Consider the following 24,521-nt stretch of genomic DNA (forward strand, 5'->3'; position numbering starts at 1 on the left):
GGGGAAGGGTGAATCTCTGGCCGTAATAATTGAGCAAACCGTAGAATTAAAACACGTAACTCAAAAGCTCACAATAAAATTTTATTACACCTAGTTTAAAACATGGGCAGAAAATTTGATTAAGTTGATCGGGGTTTCACATACACACAGCCACAGCATGCCACTCTTCGGAAGTTGCCGCCACTTGGCGGAAGACCGTCACCATTGCCGGATGTTCCGCCGCGGCTCAATACTATATGACCTTGTCGGAGGCCGAGTACAGCTGCCTGGTGTCGATGCTGTGCCGTTTGACCACGTTCGACACCTGGCGGGCCATCGTCGACTTGGTGCTCCGATAGTTGGTGGGCTGCGAGGCCAACAGATACGGCAGTGGAGGCCGGCTGGGCGTTTGCACCTCGGTACACTGCATCCAGGTGGCGGTATCGTTGATTGTGACAAGACTCTTGAGGTGTAACTTTTGGCCAAAGGCAGTCGAGTTGGGTCCGCCGCTGGCTCCGAGGTGGTGATTCGACAGCACCGGAAGACATGTGCTGGAACTGGAATGGTTGGACTGCAGGCTGTTTGATTCCTGCTGCAGGAGATCGTTGGCCACCAGCTTCGCGAATGCCTCCCGGTACTTCCGCTGGTCGGACATGGTGAGCAGCTTTTGGCGGTTGAAGTTTAAATAAATCTTAAAAAAAAAACAAGATTAATTAGAAGAATGTAACCTTTGTCAATTGTAACCGTACATTTTGAACCAACCCACACGTTCGGATGAGAAAGTCTCGTTGAGCCAAAAGCGCGATCCGTTCGCGTTCCTCGTAATCCAATATCACGTCCGGACTGTAAAAGTCCTTTTCCTTGATCACTTTTGGTTTGCGTTTTTTCATTTTCTTCTTCATCGATGTCAAGGTTCCGTCCTCGCCGGTACAGAGTGCCTTCCCGGCACCACCCAGCTGTCCCTTGGGATTGGTTTTGTGCAGCATTGCTTGATTGTGTTTGTAACGTTCCTCCAGCTCGATCCTTTGCTGTTTGGCACACTCTTCCCTCTTTTTGCTAGCGGCCGTTTCGTTGTAAACCGAGGCCTGATTTTGCGCCAGAAAGAATTGGGCGTACCGGTCAGGATCGCCTGGAGCTGGCAGTATTCGACGAAAGTTTCCTAGATGCGTTTCTTCCCAGTTGATCTGCTCCGCCCAAGGACCAGGTCGTTCCTCCGAGTTTGGATCGTCATCGTCGCCGGTTTTGCTATCGCTACTGCTTTCTTTGCTACCTTCTTTATTTTTAGAGTATTCCCGTAACCGCTGCAGTAACCTGTTCTGGATGCGCCGTTTGTCTTCCTCGAGCACACGCTTTTTCACTTCCGCGTTAAGATTCAGCATCACAAACGTGTCATGTATCAGCGCTTCTTTGATCTCCTTATCGATGGCCTCATCCGTGTGGAACGAAGGCGAGTGGTTGACCTCGAGGATGTACGGTTTCAGTTTGTGGTCAATAAGGATATCAAAGCCCAAAATTTCGAAACAAGCCTGAATTATGTCGTGGGTTGGGAAGCTGGCAGCGTACGTGTGTCGCAGCACTTGCCAAGCGCTAAGTATCGTCTTGACAATCACGTCATCGATGTTGGACCACAGCTCGGCAATGTCGTACCCCTCGGAAGTTAGTATCCGGTTCAACGTCGCGAAACGCCTCTTGCTACCGGCTTCGTCGTCGTTTGAAAACAACCGACTGTACTTGTTCACCGAGTAGTTGGTGAGGTGCATAAAGTTGTTGGAGGTATTTGTGATGCATGGTTCTCGGTACTTGTTGGTAGCAAACCGCGCCAGCCCTTCCTTATACACGAATATCCTGAGCGGATCAGTCGAGGTCACAAGTGTGTAAACTCGTAGATCGAACTTGTACCCATCGATCAGCAGAGGCTGTAATAAAAGCCGTTTTCAATACAGCAATCCCATCATATTACAACGAAGCATTTAGTTACCCTGTGAACATACACCTGACAGATCATACGATCCCTCGGATTGATTTCCTTAAGATTTTTTGTTAGAAATATTCCTCTCCCCTGGGAACCCTGGTCAGGTTTTAGGATAAACGTTTTGCTACGATGCGTCCTGCTGTAAGCGATCGCTTCACCAAGACTGAAAGGGGGACAAACCAAAAAAAAAGACAACAGTTAATTCAAACCATCCCCCAGCGTCCAAGTAAGATCTTAGCAACAAACTCAGCCGGAAAGACCCAGGTCTTCGGGAAAATGTGGTACTCCGCTGGGAACATCTTCAGCATTCGGTTCAGGTTGCGCGCCAGCAGATCCTTCCGACAAATCTCGAACATGCCCGGGAAATGATTGATCTTTTGGAAGCGGCGCATGTCCCGGCAAAAGTCTACTCCAACCAGCGAATCCGTCCAGCACACGTTCCAGTGCTCGTGCTCACTGACCAGCTTGTACCCGAGTCTTCGGCAGATGCGAGGTATAATGTCATAACGGCTATTGAGGATGCAAATACTGATTGGCGGTCTGGAACGAGCAAAAGCATGGGAGTAAGTACCGAACAAGGACACGGTGGGCTTGCCACGACGAAAAATAACTGTGGTGAGATGAACTATGCGTCAACTTCGGTCGATCGGTTCTCCAAAAATCAACTCAGTCTTAAAGTGAGTCATTGCCGTCTAGTTTGCAACTGATCGATCTGCTGTTGATAGAGCTTGTTAAAAACAGTGCCAAATGAGTTTATGAATAGTTCAGTGTGCAAACAGCCGTTATCGTAAGCTAGTCACAGCAACATTTTTTACAATTTCATCATTCGTCAATATTCCAGCTTATGATACCGACTGTGGCTAAAATTTGAATAAATCTTACATTCTTTTGGATTTCTTGATTTTATGTGCAACTTTCTCGTTTCTGGCGCGAGTTTTTCTATTTTGACTGCGAAAGAAAATAAACTTACAATATACTGGTGGAACAACTCTTAAAGGTAAAAAAGGTTATTAATATTCAACAAATTTACACTACTTCTAACGACATACTGTGTGAGAATTTGTGAGCCAGAAGCGTTTGGGATGAACAAGAAACTATATTTTTAATTAAGAATTACGTGCGTTGCTATTTTTTTCATGGGCTGATAATTTTTTACATAAAAAATGCAAATATCACGGAGACAATAACTTCAAACACGAAAATGTCAGGGAACGTAAGAAAAAAATGTGTATAAAATAAATTTAAATAATAAATGAGTTAAAATATTTTGAACCTTTTTGTAAATTTTGTCGGGTATTGTTAAAACAAATAATACAGAATAACCAATTACATCCAACAATTGCTGAAATTTGCCTCCCCACCCTTTCAAATATTTCTAAAAAAAATCAAGAAGCAAAAAAAAAAACTGTAAAAATGTTTGCGATGCAACAAACCGATTTAGATTTGTTTATGATTGTTTTTCAAGTACATAATTTTAATATTTATTTCAAGGTTAATTTTACTCGGAATTTGACAATATAGTAGATAGAGAAAAATATAAAATTTCACGTGGTTTAACGGGAAATACCAAATTTTACGAAGAGAACCTAATTTCACGGATTTTACTCATAACCAAAAAAAATCAAATCAAATTATTCGCTCTACAGGATTACCTTGGCGTTCTCGATTGCGAGATTCCTACTCGAAACAAGGTGTCCGAAGACTTGATTGTTGAAGCAATTATTGCAAACCTCTTTTTAAACCTAAGCTTCAATCCACCCCGGGATTCAAACTGACGACCTTTGGATTGTTAGTCCAACTGCCTACCAGCGACTCCACCGAGGCAGGACCCCGGAAGACGACTCCTACACTTGGACTGAGCTAACGACCTAACCCTTTAGATTAGACCGGGGCCAACATTTACTTCCCCATCCGACGGAAGGCGTGGTAAGACAAATCTCGTCTCGAAAAATGCCACCGGGACTGTCTGGGATCGAACCCAAGCCGACTGGGTGAGAGGCAACCACGCTTACCCTTACACCACGGTTCCCGCTTCACTCATAACCAAAATCGTGAAAATTCACTAACCCTATTTATATTTTCTGTGATTTGTTGTTGTTCGTTATAGTGTTCCATTTGTACTGTTAAGTTTCAAACTATCCTGTACTCTGAAAAAGTAATCCTTGCATTTTGATGTGTCTTACAAAGTCATAAAATGTAACGCAAAATGTCGATACATTCGACAATGAAATAATTGATTATTTCCACCATCCACAACCCTAATTCTAGCATACTTTTTCATGAGAAATCTATTGCACAAAAGTAATAATGAAAAAGTTTTACAAACTTTTATTAAAACATATTTCACTATGGAAAGCACCTTCCATCGGATGTGGAAGTAAAATGTCGGTCCCGGCCTTGGTTGTTAGGCCGTTAAGTCATTCCAGGTGTAGGAGTCGTCTCAATGCCATAAGTACAAACAACACACCAAACCAAGCCTACTCCGGTGGAATCGCTGGCGGCGGTTGGACTCGCGATCCAAAGGTCGTCAGTTCAAACACTGGGGAAAAAGGTTCCTTGACGTAAAAAGAGGTTAGGGTGCTCTCCCCATTCAAGCCTTCGGACTCCTAGGTTCGAGCAGAAACTTGCAATAGCGACCACAAAAGACCCGGGGGTCGTAAATGTGGATGGTTTGATTTTTTTGATTTTTTTTTTCACTATGGAAAGCACACATGAAAAATATTCTCAAAACGCCGGAATTAAAAAAAATCAACTTAATTGGTCTGCTGCTGTGCTACAACTTATTAAAGAATTAATATTAAAAGCCAAAAAATCAAACCATCCACATTAAAGACCCCCGGGTCTTTTGTGGTCTCTATTGCAAGTTTCTGCTCGAACCAAGGAGTCCGAAGGCTTGAATGGGGAGAGCACCCTAACCTCTTTTTACGTCAAGGAACCTTTTTCCCCAGTGTTTGAACTGACGACCTTTGGATCGCGAGTCCAACCGCCGCCAGCGATTCCACCGGAGTAGGCTTGGTTTGGTGTGTTGTTTGTACTTATGGCATGGAGACGACTCCTACACCTGGAATGACTTAACGGCCTAACAACCAAGGCCGGGACCGACATTTTACTTCCTCATCCGATGGAAGGTTGCAGCAGATGGGAATCGAACCCAGAATCATCCGCTTACAAAGCGGACAGCGTAACCATTCGGCCACGCACTGCCACGAGCCATGTCCCTCATATAATTATTGTCATAAATAGTCCTCATTTTTTAACTGACGATATCTCAGCAACTGATTTCATCCTCTAAAAAAAACATCAAATTTAAAATGTGAAAATCATTTTACTACAAAGTTTTTAAATATACTTCCCACAAACTGTATGGAGACTTGAATGGAACAAATGATGACGGGAAATTGCTTTTTTGGCATGGAAAATACATGAAAAAAAAGTTACATCCAAATAAAAAAAAAACTAACAAAACATTAATTCTGAGAACTTTTCTTACTTGATTGTTTCAAATATTATGCTTAAGTTTACTATTGAGTCCGTTGCAAATATTTTTCAAATTTTATGCAACCCTCTCCTTCAAAATCGCCCCGAAAAAAATATGATCAAAAGACTTCAAAATTTTAATCAAAATTAAAAGCTTATACACTTCTCGAGAAAAAAATCGTCAATATTTTCTTAGATAATTTGAAAAATAGTGATTTCAAAATAACTGAGTTGGCGCAAAATTCATTGTATCAATTTTTTTTTTGATTAAGTGTTGATACCGTAGCCTGTAATTACAGTTTTGAAATTTTGTGCTTTTTTTCTGAACTTAGTCCAGCTCTTTCAAAAAATTATACTGATTCTTAAATTTCAAAAATATTTTTATTGAAAAGAGCGAGAAATTTCACATGAGTTTTATTTATTTTAAATCGCAAAAAATGTGTTTTTTTCTAAAAAGATGCCTTAAAATGCCATCACTTGAAAATGTTGCACTTTATCAAATAAGTTGTAGAGTTATTTTCGAACTAAATATTAAATCGGAAAAGTTTTTTTTCAACTTTGCCGAAGATACCAAATCGGCACAAGATACAGTTTTTAGATTTATCACATGTCTTTTTTACTATGACCAACCCGCAAAATTGTATGGAGCTTTATATGAAAACAAAAACTAGTTTTGCAAAAAGACAAAGTTGGCACAATTGCAATAAATAGTCTCATCTGCGTTTTGACCTTAACCAGATTTGTTATTCTTCAAATATTTACATACCATTTACATGAACAGCTGCCCAAACAGTATTAACAGTAGTTTTATTGAAAATTATTTCTTCAATTAAATTTAAAATTAAAATGTCATGAAATCAATCGATTTTGAAAGATAATTCTCAATTCCTTATTTAATTGATACTGAAGTATTAACTTTGGAGTTTCAGCAAATTGCAACGTAACTTTATTTTTCACTTCACACCATTCACGACGTTTCTATTCATCCCAAGGCTTAAACCGGAGTACGATACACACACACAAACACTGCAAAGCACACGGAAAAAAATATATTCCACCCTCTCGGAAACACTCACTTGGGCTCCTTCCGGGCCTCTTCGAGCAGTGGTTCCACGCCGTTGGGGCCGTTGCTGTTGCAGAAACTTTTACAGTTCCGGCCCGATTCACAGAACACCGCGTACGACCGGTGGTTCACCTTAAGTAATCCCTGCTGCTTGCTACTGGTTCCAACGCACTCGACGGCACTCTTGGACGAGAAGGACGTTTCGGTGGTGTCCATCTCCGAGTCGGACCCGGAGCTCGACCCGGACGAGCCATCGGTCGTGCCGGATTCGGAGCCGGAGTTCGAAGTGGTGGCCGATCCCTGCTCGCTGGATTCCTCCTCGCTGGACGATTTCCGTTTGGCAACCACCCGGCCAGATTTGGCCGCATTTTCACGCCGGGGCATCATTCCTGAACTGAACTCGTTGTTCCACAAATTTAACACACTGCACCAAAAATTTGCCACCAACAGTTCCGTGCTGGAAACGAACCCTGAGGCCACTGAACCTCCGAACGCGGAATGACCTAGATATTTCCGAGTGAAAGACGTTGACAACGGGGGTTGCCGCGATGATGATGGATCGTTACGTTTGACATTGAATTTGCACTGCCAATCGCACCCGCCCAGCCCACAACTACCTCGCGTACTAGATCGATTGTGCCTGGTGGCATGGACGAGCCAGCGACGGAGCAGCAGGCAACGGACGCCGGATGTGGCTGGCTAGCGGCGGCTGGTTGGTAAGGGAACGGAAACCCTGAGGAACTACAACTCCATGCCTCAGGTATGTACTGGGTATGCGCCTGGATCTACGAACTGTTACCGAGCTAGGACTATGAACCGTTCCGAACGGCCGCCTGAAAGTGACTGAACTTCGTCCGCTCGCAGCCGGAACAGGACATAAAGCGCGCCTCACGGTTTCGCGGAAAACTTCCACCCCGTGCAAGTTCCGTGGGGATGGGTTATTTATTTATTATAAAACAACGTTCGGATCGTGTACCCCACCACCGACGAGGACGATATCAGCAAGTCACGTGGCATTCGCGGTGCATACACGGAGTTGTTTTTTCTTTCACTCATTGTACGGTGTTTCAGGTATTTATTTTTTTTCGAGCCAAAATAAGCGATTTAAAGTTATAAATACCAGGTTCGAGCATGATCATAAAGACCCGTGCTGATGGAAAGCTAGTTTTGGTCTACGTTGAACCGCAGACTTCATGAAGTTCAACACAAATAGTTTGATAAAAATAAAATAATTCCAGTTGCCTAATTTTTCACATTTCTGCGATCAAAAAGTCCAACAGTGCGCTGCAATTAATGAACATTGAAAATAGTGATATTTTCTCCCCCATATCGTCTTCTAGCCCGCGTTTCACCGTCTTACCGAGTTCCGTAATTTGTTCATGTCCCTATGCCACGACGGCAGCGTCGGCATGGCAGGATATCGTCATGAACCTTTTCCCCACACAATTCTGGCTTGGTAACGGGTGGAGGGCTGGTCGAATGATGTATATAACAACCGCGTACCATCAACGGTTCCATTGATAGTTTATTGGTAGGTATTAGGGTGTTTCATCCAAAACCAAAAGTTCTCAGAATCAGGCAAACCGAGGTTCCCCTAGTAGAGGATACCCATAGGGACTCTCATGTCGAATATCAGCCCATTTGGTTGAGAATTGGCTTGTCCCCAGCGGTTTAAAGTTTACATGGAAATTACTATGGGATTTGTGTGCTTTTCGTTCAATCGTTCCTACAGGTCTGGGGACAACATGGATTCACTCGGAATAAAGACAGGTGTGTAGGGGATGGTCCAATGAACACATTCCAGAAGGAATTAGGCTTGTCCATTCTGTCCCCAAGGTGCGCATTGGATCGACGTCCGGTGTCTCCAAAACCAACGATTCATCCTTCAAAAGCATCGCATTTCCTTAGTATGCTATGACGGCTAGGTGAAAAACACGACGCCCCATATGAGACGGTGAACACGTGGAGAGGCATCGATTGCATTACTAACACAAAATCATCATTTTACGTTATTTAGAATAGTTGAAATTCCTCCAGGAACAACAATAATTATAATTTAAGTAATTTAAAGGATGTTTCTGAGCCAAAACTCGAGTAGATGCTCTGCCACGTGTTCACCGTCTGACATGGGGCGTCGTAATTTTCTCCTAGCCGTCATAGCATACTAAGGTCAATACGTACATTTGAAGGGTGAATCGATGATTCTGGAGACACCGGACGTCGATCCAATGCGCACCTTGGGGACAGAATGGACAAGCCTAATTCCTTCTGGAATGTGTTTATTGGACCATCCCCTACACACCTGTCTTTATTCCGAGTGAATCCATGTTGTCCCCAGACCTGTAGGAACGATTGAACGAAAAGCACACAAATCCCATAGTAATTTCCATGTAAACTTTAAACCGCTGGGGACAGGCCAATTCTCAACCAAATGGGCTGATATTTGGCATGAGAGTCCCTATGGGTATCCTCTACTAGGGGAACCTCGGTTTGCCTGATTCTGAGAACTTTTTTGTTTGGCTGAAACACCCTAGTAGGTATATACACAACCTGACGAACTCGTGGCACACACACCCACTTTAGGAAAAGTGCAGAAATATGCTTTTGAACTCCTGCTTTTACGAAACGTTTATCAAAAATAGAAATTTGGATAAAAAGTGTGCAATAGGTGCCTCGATGTGCAAACCAGCCCTTTTTTGGTCACAATCAGGCATCACAACCTTAAAAATTTGCGAGCAACCAGAGAAGACCCGTTTTTTTTTGGCAAAGCATTTCAATTTTGTACGAGAATTGGTGGGGGAAACGTCTTGCAGCAGAAAACGCGCGTCAAACGCGCGAACTGTGGTGGAAACCACGCGGCGAATTTTCGTGGCTGTGCCGCGTGGAAAATGTAAAAAAACGCCAGCGTCCCGCCAACCTCCAAAGACAGAGTGTAAAAACTGGTCTAAAATGTAAAGATCACCAATATTTTTATCATCAATATTTTTGTGATGAACGGCAGAATCTGGTCTGTTTCTTTATTTGAGAAAAAAAAACCCACATTCGAGCAGTGCAAGAGCTACAACAAACGTTCAAAGGTTTTTTCATATTTATGAAAAAACATACCGAAAAAAATGTTTCCTATGTTACTTTTTGCGTTTCTCTTTGTTTCGTCGTCCGTGTCTGTCGCGGGTGACCATGAACGGCCATGATCGATGACGACCAACTTTTTCAAAACTTTTTTTTCGTAAAATCGCGATAACTCGTGATTTTTATAAGCAAACCCCTTATGTCTATATATTAAATTTTTTGTAATTGTCTGCTCTACAACTTTGTACAACAATGTTACACTCTAAAAAATAACCCTGCAAAGTTAGAAAAAACACGAAATTTCAAAATGAAAAATTTTGTTCTAAATAAAAAAATTACCTTTCTGGGTCAATGTAGATTCGAAAAGTACATTAAATTTCCCATAAAATGACATGCTCCAAAAATTTTTACAGTCGTGTAACGGAAAATGGTAGAATTTTTAAAACTTTTTTAGTGTTTTTTTCGATGAAAAATACATTTTTTTCGGAATTTTGAGTACGCCATCAAATCGGACGTCTAATTTTACATAAAAGTCCCTTTGACACCAAATTTCTATCTCATCACCGTTTCAGGCTGAAATTTATTGAAAAACATCTCTTTTTTCGCATGTTCAAAAATGGAAGGGGTCGTACCGCCCCTCCGTCACGAGATATCAAAAAACGGACCTCGGATTCGTGATCAGGGACAAAAATTACCCCTTAGGACAAAGTTTCACGCAAATCGAAGAGGGGTCGGGACAACTGCTGTGTGAGTTGGCGGAGAATTACCCATATATATAAAAAAAATGATGTTAGAAATGTTTCTGAAATATAAAAATCTGTGCAAAGAAAATTCAAATTTAAAAAAGGGAAAAATATTTTTCCAGATTTATGAATGCTTGTAGATAAAAAGGAAGACACTAGTGGTTGGTACTAGCAATGGTGGCCGACAGCTATAAAGTCAACTTCGTTTTTTATGGATTTTGGGTTCTTTAGATTTTTATTGAAAACTATTTTAAAATCATGGTTCAAAACATGTTTTAATGGCAATTTTTCGAAAAATCATTTTTCAACGATTTATTTTTTTCAAAGTTTAATTTAATTCAATCAAGAAACGCACAGTACATGTGTTCAACCAACTCTGAAAAAAACCTTAACTTTTGTTAAAAATTACATTTCAATCCTATCAATGTCACGAGAGTTACAAAACTTAAAAAAAATATTCCGAGATTGGAACGTGAAAAAACTCATAATAACTACAAATTTCATGTAATCAAGGGTCCTGATTTTCAGATCAAAGATCAGAAATCACTCACTCATCACCGAATGAATCTTTGCCGACTGGAGCAGACAACCATTCGCGAGCGAACACTACCCGCTCTCTGCCAGCGGCTTGCTCAATCGCTTCACTCAGCGAAACAAATACTTCGTGAAATTCTTTTTCTACTCCGTCCGTCGACCCGAGTCAAACACGAATGCGCTCAGAGAGGAGAGAGCCAAAAAAAAAATACTAGCGCTGTGCTCATTTACCCTGCACTACCACAGTTTGCCGTCAATTAGAATTTGGTATGGTGGAAATTGCTGCTAAATGTGTCTTTGATGTTGTGTAAACTACAAAATTGCAAAATATTATTGATATCATTGATTTTAAGCAATTTCTTAAATGACCAAAACTAAGCCGATCGCAAAGTATTCTCAGTCAGCATTGAGCGATTTGACGAAATCGGTCTCTCCGAACCATTCGCTGTACTACCCGTTTTGAATGAGAGGGAGAGCAAAGAGAGAGTGTTCGGTAGCGATTGGTTTGGAAGTGACAAAGGGTAGAAATACATCAGAGCAGCTCGCGAGTGACTGAGTCTTTTTGGAGCGATCAGGACCTTTGCATGTAAAGCGGTGTATGCACTTCGGAAGGAATCGGTCAAGAAAAATTTCAAATGGGCAGCAGCGGCAGCGAAAGCAAGCCAGAGAGGGTGAAGAAAAGCCCCAAGAAAACTCTCCCTCTCCTTTGTTCTGCTGTTCGTAAAGCTGTTTCTTGACCCCTTTCCTTCCGATCTCCATACTAGCCTTAATACTTGAATATGTACTAAAAGATGGGGTACCAGCAGCTAAAGCAAAACGAAAGGGTTTAACTAGCCAAGAAAAGGTTGTTGTAGAGCATAAAGTACTCTTTAAAAGGAATCCTGCAAAGTTACTGAAACACGTAAATTCAAAATGAAAATTTTTGGCGACCTACGGCAACCAAAAACAAATTCAAACTTTTTGAAATTTTGCCTGCATTGTTTGTTTGCCTGGATTTGTTTGTACAAACATCAGGCTGCATAAATTTGGCCTTGTTTGCGAGTTTGTCAAACACGAAAAAATGCGAGTTGGTTTGTTTGCGGTAGTGTAATGGCTCCTTTCTCCTCTACGCGGTTTCGAGCCACAAATCACTGAAAAACGTTTCTAAAATCCAGAAAAATTAAAGGGGTCTGGCCTCCCCACTGTCACGAGATATCGAAAAACGGACCTAGGAATCGTTATCAGGGATCGAAATTTTCCGTTTTAGACAAAGTTTCGCGCAAATCAATTAGAGGTCGGGGCAGTGAATGATTTTTCACTGTCCCTAAGGCAAAGTAATGCCCACCCAGTGAAATTTCCCATAAATATTCTGTCTGCTGTAGTCATGCTATTTTCAGCAATTTCCCTCCAAATATTTTCCGGGCTTTCCCTAAGCATACCAGCATATCGCAATTTGGGCTCATGAAGCCAATCAGGGACAACAAAAAAAAACTTGTTTTAGCAACGGGGCTTCTATCGAAGGGTATCGCCGAAAAAAAGGGGACGGCGGCAGCAACGATGGCGAATTATGAAATAATGTACTTTTATGTTATAAATTTGGTTCCGCAGTTCTATTCGTGCCGGCAAAGCTGATTGCGGGTCACAAGCGCCAAAATAGCAACAACCTAAGAGGCCTAAGAATAGAACATCACTCTGCTGCTGCCGCGTCTTGATTTGATGGGCGGAGGAGAAATTGTATGCGGTAATTGTTTGTCAACTTTGTTCACTGCTCCCGCCGCCGCCACCCATCACTACCGGTGTTGTTCGATGGAAGGTAAAATTGTTTCTGTCGGAAGTTAGCATCAAAAAGTAGTCAAACTTTCGCAACAACGGCGCTTGCAAATTAGAGCTTATTAATGGTTTTCTGGCACGGACGAACGGGCACGTTCGCTTACAGGTGAGCTAAATTTAATTCGTGCAATTTTCTATCACACGAAGGAACCTGCAATAAAAATATAAAAAGCAAATCACACATTTTACAACAAAAAAATGGACATTTTTACAAAATATTTAATTATAATAGTTAATTTAATTCACTAATAGGCCGTTGCAAATATTTTTCAAAGTTTATGTTGCCCTCCCCCCATTCAAAATTGATCCGAAATATCAGAAGGGGTTGGGGGGGAAATATTTTTTCAAAAAACATCAAAATTTCAATAGAAATAGAAGTCTAATCAACTAAGAACAATCAAAATGCCTTTTTCTGCATTGATAATCATATTAATTTTTTTTTGCTCGCAAAAATAAAATTTACGTCAATACTTAGAAATATTGGAAATTAATGATTGCAAAACAACTGGACAGATGAATAATCCGTTGCATTCGACGCGAAATTAATCCTATTTTCAGGATATAATCATTTTTGGAAAAATGGTTCCTGACCACCGAAAGTTTGTAAAAGTTGGTTTAAGAAGCATTAAACTATGCAGAATCCAAACACAACATGGAGAATGTGTTATTACTTTTCAATGCAAATACTGAAAAGTTTAGTTTCGTAGCACTCATTTGAGTGCTGTAAATAAGAACTTTTCAGCCCGTGTATCGAAAAGTTATTTTTGCAATTCCGTCGTGAAACAACTAACTTTTCCTGCCATTCTTGAACGACGAAATGGCCTACTTTGCTCTAAAAAAATAACAGAATGGAAAATTAATACCTTTCAATACCAGTGCTAAAAAGTGCTACTTCTCAGCACTTAAATGGGTGCTGAAAAATATAACTTTTCAGTAATAGTTTCGAAACTAACGTTTTTCAATATTTGTTTGATTTGAACGGTGATTCTGCACAACACATGAATGTTTGATATAAAATTTCATTCGAATAGCGTTTTTCGGGATTGCAAAAAATGGTGTAAGCAACATGTTGCAAAACTTGATATTTTCATTCCCGTCGTATTTATCTAACTCGGTAAACCTTGTTGGATAAATGTACGACTCGTGCTGAAAAAATCTTGTTTTTGCAACTTGTTGCATAAACTACTATTTTGGTGATTCTGTTATCTTTTAAGAAAAACCGTAGTTTCACAAAGGATTTGCTTAAAAAAATTAGGATTGTTATTTTTGGTGGTGATAGGTCACTATAAATTGGCAGGAAAGGTAAATCTTTTTTAAACGGAAATGCATTATTTTACAACCTGTAGCCAAAAAACTATTTTGGTAAATATCACATCTGTGATTATTTTTCAAAATTAATATCGAATAAAAAAGGACTATACACACATTTTAATAAACTGCGCCGATTTCAAGCAATATTTTTTCAAGGAAAAGCAAAAAAAGGGACAAAAATAAAAACTAAAAATGCAAATTGGTACAAACTTGTAAAATCGATACCGTAAACCAGGGTGACTTGAAAGGATTTATTTGTACGTTAAATGTACCATTACTAAAGTAAATGATATAGTTTTCAAGAAAAAAAATCAATGTTTATATTTAGTTAACTAATTAAGGTACCACTAAAGCCGAAATCTGGTAAATTTTCTTAAATTTTGCCAACACTTCCAAAAAATGTCGCGCAACAAAAATTGATGTTGCAAGGTACCCAGTCAATACTTTTAGATTTCTGAAACGGAATCTAACTAGAGTCGTATATGAATTCCATTTCAAACGCAGCAACCGGTTCTGTGCTCGAACTGGTTGTTGTAGATTTGTTGAGATATCCTAGGTCATCCAGAACTCCCTGAAGTTGAAGCCTTGTGGGTCTACCGCCGTAACAAGCAAGAGGTTGATAGATTTCGACCCAGAATCATATGCGAATAGCTTCAGTGGGTATGGTAGACTACTTTGTTGATATGTTGGGATATCCTAGGTCATCCAGAACTTCCTGAAGTTGATGCCTGTGGGTCTACCACCGTAACAAGAAAGAGGTCGATAGATTTCGATTCCGGATCATATGCGAATAACTTCAGTCAGTATGATAGACTACTTTGTAGATATATTGGGATATCTTAGGTCATCCAGAACTGCCTAGAGTTGAGGCCGCCGTAACAAGCAAGAGGTCGGTAGATTTCGATTCCGGAACATATGCGAATAGCTTTAGTGGGTATGGTTGACTACCTTGTTGACTACTTTCCCATACGTTTTTATTTTTTTCACCGATTGAATCTTATTGATTCCAGCGTCGTGAAGAAAGTACTGGACAGATTTTCTCCGTGTTGGTGTTGATTTGTTCGTCAGACAATTCTCTACCCGTAGACGTACAAATATAAGAGTTTGACAAAACTAATGAAGAGTTCTAGCGTTTTTTGCAAAAAAAAACTTTGCGAAATTTCCGGCTTGTGTGGAACCTTAATAAGCTTTTTAAGAAAATACATATAGCTTAAGCTAAAAGCTTAAGTTGTTAAAAAGTCGAAATTCAGTTTTGTTTACAAAACTAAAAATTAATTTATATTGCATTTTATAGTGCATTTGAAGCACGAATCACAAGTTTCCACATTTACATGAAATTTGTTCAACTGAAATTGCTTATAAATTTGGAGATGTATTTAATTATGTTTCAAAAACACATATTATTTATTATTTACAAACTAGATAAAACTTGTCCTAGTGGAAAATTGTCCAAGGAATCCAAAAATGCATTCCGTTTTCCGATTCAACCAAGTTCATTGAGAAAATCATGACACTTTGAGAAGTTTAAAATAATGACTTGCATCAACATTTTCTAGACCGAGCCACGTAGCCCAGTGGTAACGCTTCCGCCTCGTAAGCGGTAGATCGGGGTTCAAATCCCGGCTCGGACCAACACAACTGGTGATCTTTTCCCTCCTGGAATCGATTGCTTAGTAAAGGGAAGGTAGTGTATCGTCACAAACTGGACCTTATCACGACACCTTAGGGAGGCGACCTATGGAATGTTAACATTAACCTTAACATGTTAACATTAAGTTGAGAATGAAACTGCCACTGAATCCGCTTTGTAAATGCCGGCCCCGATACTCTTCAAGGGTGTTCCCCTCAGGAACTGGGAAAGATTTACTTTTTTTATCAACATTTTCTTAGCTATAGTTAACTAACGTTTTAAACTTTTCAAAATTTTGTGAAAAGTTCTTCTTGAGGTACTTTGAACACTTCTCTACCACAGTCAGTATGATTCTAAACCATTTCATAAGTATTTTAATTGTGCTCTTCATTTTGCGGAAAATTCGCGAACCTATCAAAGTCAACCGGTTTACGGTATTAATAATTTTGTTTTGAAATTTAGGAAATCGGGCTTGAAAATTTAAATTCATTTTTATTTAATTTTTATGTTTTTATTTTTGTTTTTACCAGCCTATTAAAATTAAAAAAAAAATGAATACTTGTTTTGGACTTTTTTCTATGACAGTATCAAAGCAATTATACATCCGATTTTGGTTCCAGCATTGGTTGTTTGGTTTTATATCTTGATGTCTTACTCTTAAAAGGGCTAATGTTATCATTTGTAAACCTATCCACAAGTTAGGGATGACCATAAGGGCGAAACCTTCACAGAGAGAAGTTTGCGAGACAATAATTTGGTGCACATTAGGGTGCCCAGAATATGGGACTTTTTCTCAAAACCTCACTCCACAAGCTGAATATTGTTCCTTGACCTATTTTAGGACTCTGAGCCAAATATGAGCAAAATCGGTCAACCCATTGATACTCGGAGGCGAAGATTGTATGGGGAAATTTGAAAATTTTCTTATGGTTTGGTCTGTAGGGTGCGCTACGTCCATTCAAATATTCCCAAAAGTGAGATTCTCATTCGAAATTTAATGATCTACAACTTTGTAGAACATACCTGCAAAATTCGACCCTGAAAAGTTATCAGCGATTTAAAAAAGACATTTTCTTATGATAAACATTTTTTTTACCAACTTTAGGCTCGGGTATTAATGGGTTAATCTCAACCAATTTCGCTCAAAATTTACACAGATGCTTAAAATAACCCAAAAACCGTTTTTTGCTTGTGGAGCGGGGGGTCATTTTTTCTGGGCACCCTAGTGCACATATTAGCTTAGGCTTAGTAAAGAAGGTGATTTTACGCGTGTATTCAAAGCCTCTTTTCAATAAGGAAGGCAAACCAAACAAATACAGCTTTGGGGAGGTAAAATTCTTGTTAAAAAAGCGAAATAAAAATTGTGAAACACTTTCTGTAATAGTAATAGTAAATTCCTTTTAAATAAATCATCTTAGTATAGATTTATTTAAAAGGAAACACACAAAAATTTACTTCAAAGGTCATGGCATGATTGCATTCCTAAATATTTCCAAAGATAGAAAATGCGTTAGATGGAGGTTCGCCACAAATCTCAAAACATTCAATTTAACCCATCCAATACAATAAGTGAACCTATGAGATTAGTGTAAAGCTTTTCATTCGATTTAAAATAGAGGTAGTACATCAAATACCAAGTCAGGAAACTAATTTCAAGCCAAAAATCATGGCAAGGCACCTAACCGGCATGTTTCATATAACTCCAATTCCGTTGCAAAAAAAACGAACAGAACATCGATAAAATTTAACGAAACCATGTTACTATAACAACTTTGCGCGCCCTTTGCTCAGTAATTAAACTGCCAGAATTTGCATGGCACAGTACGCGAATTTTACGATTGCTTCCCCTTTTATACTACATGTGGAGTATGCAGAACTTTAATAATCGATAAAGTTATTTCGCGTGCAGCATAAAAGCGTTTAATTGACAACGTGCACCGTTTTTAAGGTATTTTCTTCGGGTCGAGTACATAAAACACTTCCCCTTTGTCTAGACTCCTGACTCCCCAAAAAAATATATTATGTACTGATAACCTCACCCTTTTCGTTAAATTATATATTTTAAAACATCCTTCATTTTTGTGCGAGATTGGCCACGGCTTTCGTGCTTTGGAAAGGTCGTTCGCGCAATTTTATCAAACATTTAATAAAACACAAACTCTACCCAAGTTGCATACCCCCATTTTCTGGAGCATCATGGAGTTCATGGTGCCTTCGGAACGTTGCATGCACTCGCGCTAGCTCACAGAAGAAAAAAACTGAACGAAAGGTTATTGTTGGCGGGCGTTGTTCTCCCCGTGTGGGCCTTGGCGATTCGCGGTTGATAACAACTTGAAACACGACCTTTGCCACATAAATACCCTCAACATATCACACAACGGGTCGTGACGTGATGGTTCAATAGCACAATCACACAGCAAATGATGGTCGTTTGCCACCACCTGCCACTCCAATCCTTCAGGGCTATCTTTATGATCCATCGCGGCGTCCAAACTTCGAGGAAGTGGAGTAATGTTCTAGTTTTCCAAAGTTGTCAATTTAATTTTAGGTTGACACATTTTTTTCCCCCCAAAATGCAAATCAGCAAATTTGCCACAAGTTTACCAGGAAACGCTATATTTAGGTTTGGCTATAAAAAAAACTATCCTTTGATATTTCTGAGGAAAAAGAAAAGTTTGATTTACGACATTCCATAATTAGACTGTGCGGGATGGTTCCGTGACACGTGAGGCTCGGATTTACTGAATAAAACTAACTTCGAACTTCGGTCGGTGGTTGGTTTCGAGTTGGTAATGTTTGTTTTTATAATGTACCAACTTTGAAACGGCTGTGGCAGTTTGTGTTGAGAGTTTTGTTTATTTTTATTGTTCTAGTGCAGTTAATTTGGACTATCAGTTGAACCCGGATGCAACACAAAAAAAAGAATCGTTTTTAGGCAATTAAACAATTTTACTGGTCATACAAGCAGTGTAGTCCCCCGTGAAATCGCGATATTTTCACAGGTTTCGTGCAAAATGGCATCTGTCAATTCGCCTTTTCTTGCTATCTTGTCGCACGTCGCTTTTTGACGTTCCGAGAAAAACGCATTTTAATGTTTGACTTTGAATAAACAAAACAACGCACACAATGTAAACAATAGCAGACACGTTTGGTTTTGTTGATCATTTTGAGCACTGTCCCGAAGTTTGGTTGATTTTGGTTGCCGGAGTCCCGAGTTCTAGTAACAAAAATTCACGGTAGTCGGACAAGTACGTGTGTCAAACGCGTTCTGACCTGAAATCCCTTTGGCCAGTTTTAGCACTTACAGCAATTTTCAGGGTGAGTAAAGAGTGACAACAGTGCACGGAGTTTTTATGATTTTTATTGAACATCTCAGGATTTAAATCGGGATTCTGAGAAGGTCAAAATGTGAAGCATTGTGAGCTGCCCAAAATGGCGTTTTTAACTAAATTTGGCCTAAAACGCACTTGCGACAAGCTAGCATGACAACGACGAATTCCTTGTTTCAGTGAGTCAGTAGAATGCCCAGGATGTGCGACAAAAGGTCGAAAGACATTAGGTCGAATGGACAAAAGGTCGAATTCCAAAAGGTCGCATGACATAAGGTCAAATGGACAAAACGTCGAAAGGACAAAAGGTCGAATGTGAAAAAATTAAACTAAATATAATAGAAAAATATTCCAAAAACAACCTATTCTTGATTGTCGTAATAGTTTTGTGAGTTTTTCCATTCTTTCAAACATATGCACTGCCCCTGATCGCATAAATGTCCCATATGCATTATCATCGTTTTTGAGTTATTGATGCAGTTTTGTTCAAAATTGTTAGATCTTTCAGAAAAGCATATAACATCCAATAATTTGTTCTAGAATTCAGGAGGAAATCCAGTTTTTTCGCGAAAACTTAACACGTGCGACAAACTTCAAATGCGTTTTTCTCAGCTTGCTGTTTTTGCATATGGGACATTTATGCGAACATGGGCAGTGCAGTACTTTGAAAAAAAAAGTTCAACTTCTAAAATATTTTAGAAGCTTATTTTTATTTAAAAAAACAACCGATTTTTGTTTGTCATAATATTATTGATCCTTGCACTGTAACTTGGATTTGGCCCGCACTTTTCTCTCGCACTTTTGACAACAACATTTCCAAAAACTAGGCAACCAGCAGTTGTTTATTTACATTTTCAGTCGCAGTTTCCACCAAACTGGACATTCGCACTTTAAAATTGCGATTGACAGGTGAACAACATCGGCTCGCTTTGATCATTTTTTGAGAAAATTAAAATTTCCCAAGCCAGTTTGACAAGTCGCAATAGTGCGATCGATAGCAATAATTTAGTGTGAAGTCCAAGTTAGTGAGAATTGCGCAATATTTTGATTTTTTTTTTCATTCTTTCAAACATGTGTAGTTCTTTGAAAGAAAAAGTTCGATTTCTAAAATATTTTGTAAGTTTATTTTTATTTTAAAAAATAACCTATTCTTGATTGACGTAATAGAGTGCATAATTGGCAAAGGGAGCGCGTGGTCGTAAAAAAATATTCGGAGTGAAAAGTGATTTTTTTTTTGTTTGTTCCTTTTGTTTCGCATTTTTGTCGTGAATTGTGCGCTGCGAAGAGAAGATTACCCTCTGAAAATGCAGCGTCATCAGTGCAAAGGGAGCGCGTGGTCGTAAAAAAATATTCGGAGTGAAAAGTGATTTTTTTTGTGTGTGCCTTTTGTTTCGCATTTTTGTCGTGAATTGTGATATAGTTTTCGATAAAAACGATCCGAGTTCGTTAGGTTTATCGCGTAACAAAATTATTTTGATTCATCAAGAACGTCGTGTGGTGCGCTAGTCTTTTTTGTGTTGAAAAGACCTTCCCATAGCTCCGTAGCTCGGAGGGCTCGACGTCGTTTGTTTGTGTGTTAAGCCCTCTCCATAGCATCGTAGCTCGGGAGGCAACGAAAATCAATACCTAATCTAGCTAATAGAAAGAAGATAGGAAGGCACTTGATGATTGAGTTCGTCGCGTCTATTCCGTAACAAATTCATGAACTAAATGATTATATAATTAAAAATCAGACTACGCTATCATTGCAGCATTGCGTTTAACACCTCATACTATAAACAAATATTATTTGGTTTTATCTTTCCACAGCCGGCTGTCTAAGATTAAACCATTTCATTAAAAATTTAACAACAGTTAAACGGGAAATGTCTCATCCGCAGCATCCGATTGCTTGCCTTGAGAATAAAATATAATACCTTTCAACAAACACTATGATTTTGGGTCGCATCATCATCTTCTATGATGAATCCTGACCAAACACCCTATCCTACTAACCAATTTTCAGGTTCCTGGCGCTTGTGGGGTGTAAGCACAGAGTAAATCAGCTGCCCTAGTAGCAACCTGCGCTAACTAACATTCCCGTCCCTTAAAATCGAGATCTACAAACTGACATGGCGGGCGCCGTTGGTGGCCAATGACTGTTACCTATTCGCAACTGATCTTGCTTTAGCAATCATGGTGTTTTATCTTTTCAGCGCATTCATACATGCTGTTGATAAGGGAAACACCACTAGATCGTCGAAGCCTATGATCAGTAGTGCTGAAAGGATATTACGGTTCTGTTCAGCAACGGAGGGGCAACCATGGGTGATCTCTCATGCATGCATGCATAACCTATTCTTGATTGACGTAATATTTTTGTGAGTTTTTCCATTCTTTCAAACATAAGCAGTTCTCTTAAAACTAGGTCGACCTCTATAAAATTATTTTAACTAAGCAACCTTTTCATAACTGTCGTAATGTTTTTGTGAGTTTTTCCATTCTTTCAAATATGAACAGTTCTTCTTCAAAAAAAGTTCAACATCTTTAATATTTTTTTAAGTTTTTATTTTCTTTTTAAAAACAACTCATTCTTGTTTGTTGTAATATTTTTTTGAATTTTGATTTTTCAGCTGTTTTTTTATACTATTTGTAAAATATTTTATGAGTTTTTATTTTATTGATAAAAAAAATATAGAAATATTTTAGTATTTTTTCAATTCTTTCAAATGTAAACAGTTTCGAAACATGAAAAAGTCTTGTTTGTTTAATATTGTTGCAGGTCTTCTGTCCTTATTCAATCTATTCCTTCTCGGTCAAATTAGATTATTAGAAAAAAAAACTGATTTCAAAAATATAACTGTATTTAATCGATCGTATTTATTTATATTTTATAAGATAACCCCCTCCCTATACTTTTCCAACAATCCGGGGCTAGTTTTTATTCAGAAGACATCTGAATTTCCAAGAATATAGGAGTGAAATTTATGAAAACCGTTCAAAATACCATTCTAGAGTTGGTTTTCAATATTTATGCATTTAGACTCGAATCAAAAGTTTTTTTTTAATTCGACCTTTTTTGCATTCGGCGTTTTATCCATTCGACCTTTTCGTCCAATTTCGACCTTTTGTCCATTCGACCATTTGTCCATTCGACCTTTTGTCCATTCGACCTTTTGTCATACATTCATTGCAGGTACGCCTACCAAGTGTCATCTTTGATTTTAAAACTATTAACCACTTTGGAGTTGTGTTGGGGTCATATTAGAACTAGAGAACCCAAAATAAGACAGCAAAAATGTTTTTTTTCTTGATTCGATTACAGTAGTTGTTCGGTAACTGGGCGTTGTCTAACTGGGCTGCTTTTTACCTGGGCGCTCGATAACTGGGCCGTACCCAGTTAAAAAGCAGACAAACGTCAAAAAACCAAAACAAACCAAAATGACCGAGGGGTTAATGGCAGCCTGATGGCAAGATTATCAAATTGTATGTATGGGCCGCGATACTCACATTGGTTGGACCGTGGACCCCGCTATTTGGTCGCTTTACCCCTCTGACGCTAAATATAGGGTAAAAGAGCCAGCAAATGTGCAATTGAAATAAAGTTTTTTTTTTGTGAAAAAATATTTCAAATTGTGTTTTTGATGAATAATTTTGAATATGTTTTGTCGAAAAAAAAAAACTAGAAAAAAAAATTATTATCCAGCCTTTTGAGGACGAAATCAATCGTTCACATTTTTTAATGTTAACTTTATTAACATATTTTAGTGTTAAATGAGGTTAAATGTCATTATTCCAAGAAGATAATTTACAGCTTGTGACGATAAACTACCTTTCCTTTACTTAGAAATCGTATCCAGAAGGAAAACGATCACCAGCTATGTTGGTCCGCACCGGGTTCTGAACTCCCATTTGCGAGGCGGAAGCCTTACCGCATGGCTCGGTCTTAACAAAAAATAACTAGACAATAAATAACAATTTCAAATTACAAACCTAAATATTAAATAAACTTATTTTCAAATTTACTTAAAAATGGACTGTATACCCTATTTTGTGCAACCAGTTTATGGAGCATTCACCCTATATGGACTGTCAAAAGTGAGGTTCACTTTTTGACAAGCTTGCCACCAGTCTGGTTAATGGATGCAAAAATCATATTCAATAAATAAAAAAAACTTTTTTCAAACTTTTGTTTAATTTCAAGTAACAATTAAAGAAATATGAAAAGTAAGCATTGTTAATAAATTTGAGTAACTTTTATTTTTATATTTCATCTGGAAAATATTATGCATAAGTGGTCCCCGCGTTATTTTTTGTTCATCCCAGTTAACGAGCAACTCGGTCTCGGTCTCGGTCAAATTAGATTATTAGAAAAAAAAACTGATTTCAAAAATATAACTGTATTTAATCGATCGTATTTATTTATATTTTATAAGATAACCCCCTCCCTATACTTTTCCAACAATCCGGGGCTAGTTTTTATTCAGAAGACATCTGAATTTCCAAGAATATAGGAGTGAAATTTATGAAAACCGTTCAAAATACCATTCTAGAGTTGGTTTTCAATATTTATGCATTTAGACTCGAATCAAAAGTTTTTTTTTAATTCGACCTTTTTTGCATTCGGCGTTTTATCCATTCGACCTTTTCGTCCAATTTCGACCTTTTGTCCATTCGACCATTTGTCCATTCGACCTTTTGTCCATTCGACCTTTTGTCCATTCGACCTTTTGTCCATTCGACCTTTTGTCATACATTCATTGCAGGTACGCCTACCAAGTGTCATCTTTGATTTTAAAACTATTAACCACTTTGGAGTTGTGTTGGGGTCATATTAGAACTAGAGAACCCAAAATAAGACAGCAAAAATGTTTTTTTTTTTCTTGATTCGATTACAGTAGTTGTTCGGTAACTGGGCGTTGTCTAACTGGGCTGCTTTTTACCTGGGCGCTCGATAACTGGGCCGTACCCAGTTAAAAAGCAGACAAACGTCAAAAAACCAAAACAAACCAAAATGACCGAGGGGTTAATGGCAGCCTGATGGCAAGATTATCAAATTGTATGTATGGGCCGCGATACTCACATTGGTTGGACCGTGGATAAACTACCTTTCCTTTACTTAGAAATCGTATCCAGAAGGAAAACGATCACCAGCTATACCGGGTTCTGAACTCCCATTTGCGAGGCGGAAGCCTTACCGCATGGCTCGGTCTTAACAAAAAATAACTAGACAATAAATAACAATTTCAAATTACAAACCTAAATATTAAATAAACTTATTTTCAAATTTACTTAAAAATGGACTGTATACCCTATTTTGTGCAACCAGTTTATGGAGCATTCACCCTATATGGACTGTCAAAAGTGAGGTTCACTTTTTGACAAGCTTGCCACCAGTCTGGTTAATGGATGCAAAAATCATATTCAATAAATAAAAAAAACTTTTTTCAAACTTTTGTTTAATTTCAAGTAACAATTGAAGAAATATGAAAAGTAAGCATTGTTAATAAATTTGAGTAACTTTTATTTTTATATTTCATCTGGAAAATATTATGCATAAGTGGTCCCCGCGTTATTTTTTGTTCATCCCAGTTAACGAGCAACATTCGGTGACTGGGCTACGTTC

General features: G+C 38.7%; 1 protein-coding gene across 2 annotated transcripts; it reads right to left on the reverse strand.

Annotated features, from left to right (window-relative positions):
- Positions 1-60: 60 nt before the first annotated feature.
- Positions 61-7,492, reverse strand: LOC6038138 (tubulin polyglutamylase TTLL13). 2 transcript variants are annotated; one of them, XM_038265056.1, is made up of 6 exons: positions 6,505-7,492; positions 2,834-2,899; positions 2,198-2,491; positions 1,958-2,114; positions 729-1,895; positions 61-670 (listed from the first exon to the last, which is right to left on the reverse strand). In XM_038265056.1, exons 1-6 carry the CDS (start codon positions 6,876-6,878, stop codon positions 233-235), a joined length of 2,496 nt encoding a protein of 831 aa, XP_038120984.1. In that variant the 5' UTR covers positions 6,879-7,492; the 3' UTR covers positions 61-232. The 2 variants fall into 2 exon arrangements, with proteins under 2 accessions (XP_038120984.1, XP_038120985.1); XM_038265057.1 differs by lacking the exon at positions 2,834-2,899.
- Positions 7,493-24,521: the final 17,029 nt, after the last annotated feature.

This window comes from Culex quinquefasciatus, chromosome 3, assembly GCF_015732765.1.
Source record: "Culex quinquefasciatus strain JHB chromosome 3, VPISU_Cqui_1.0_pri_paternal, whole genome shotgun sequence".
Lineage (NCBI taxonomy): Eukaryota > Metazoa > Arthropoda > Insecta > Diptera > Culicidae > Culex > Culex quinquefasciatus.

Excerpts from the sequence above, each read along its gene's own strand:
- LOC6038138 (XM_038265056.1), bottom strand. The coding sequence starts at position 6,878 with ATGATGCCCCGGCGTGAAAATGCGGCCAAATCTGGCCGGGTGGTTGCC. Across the intron at positions 2,492-2,833 it reads ATCAAGAAATCCAAAAGAAT|ACCGCCAATCAGTATTTGCA; the intron begins GTAAGATTTATT and ends TGCTCGTTCCAG. Across the intron at positions 2,115-2,197 it reads ACCTGGGTCTTTCCGGCTGA|TCTTGGTGAAGCGATCGCTT; the intron begins GTTTGTTGCTAA and ends TCCCCCTTTCAG.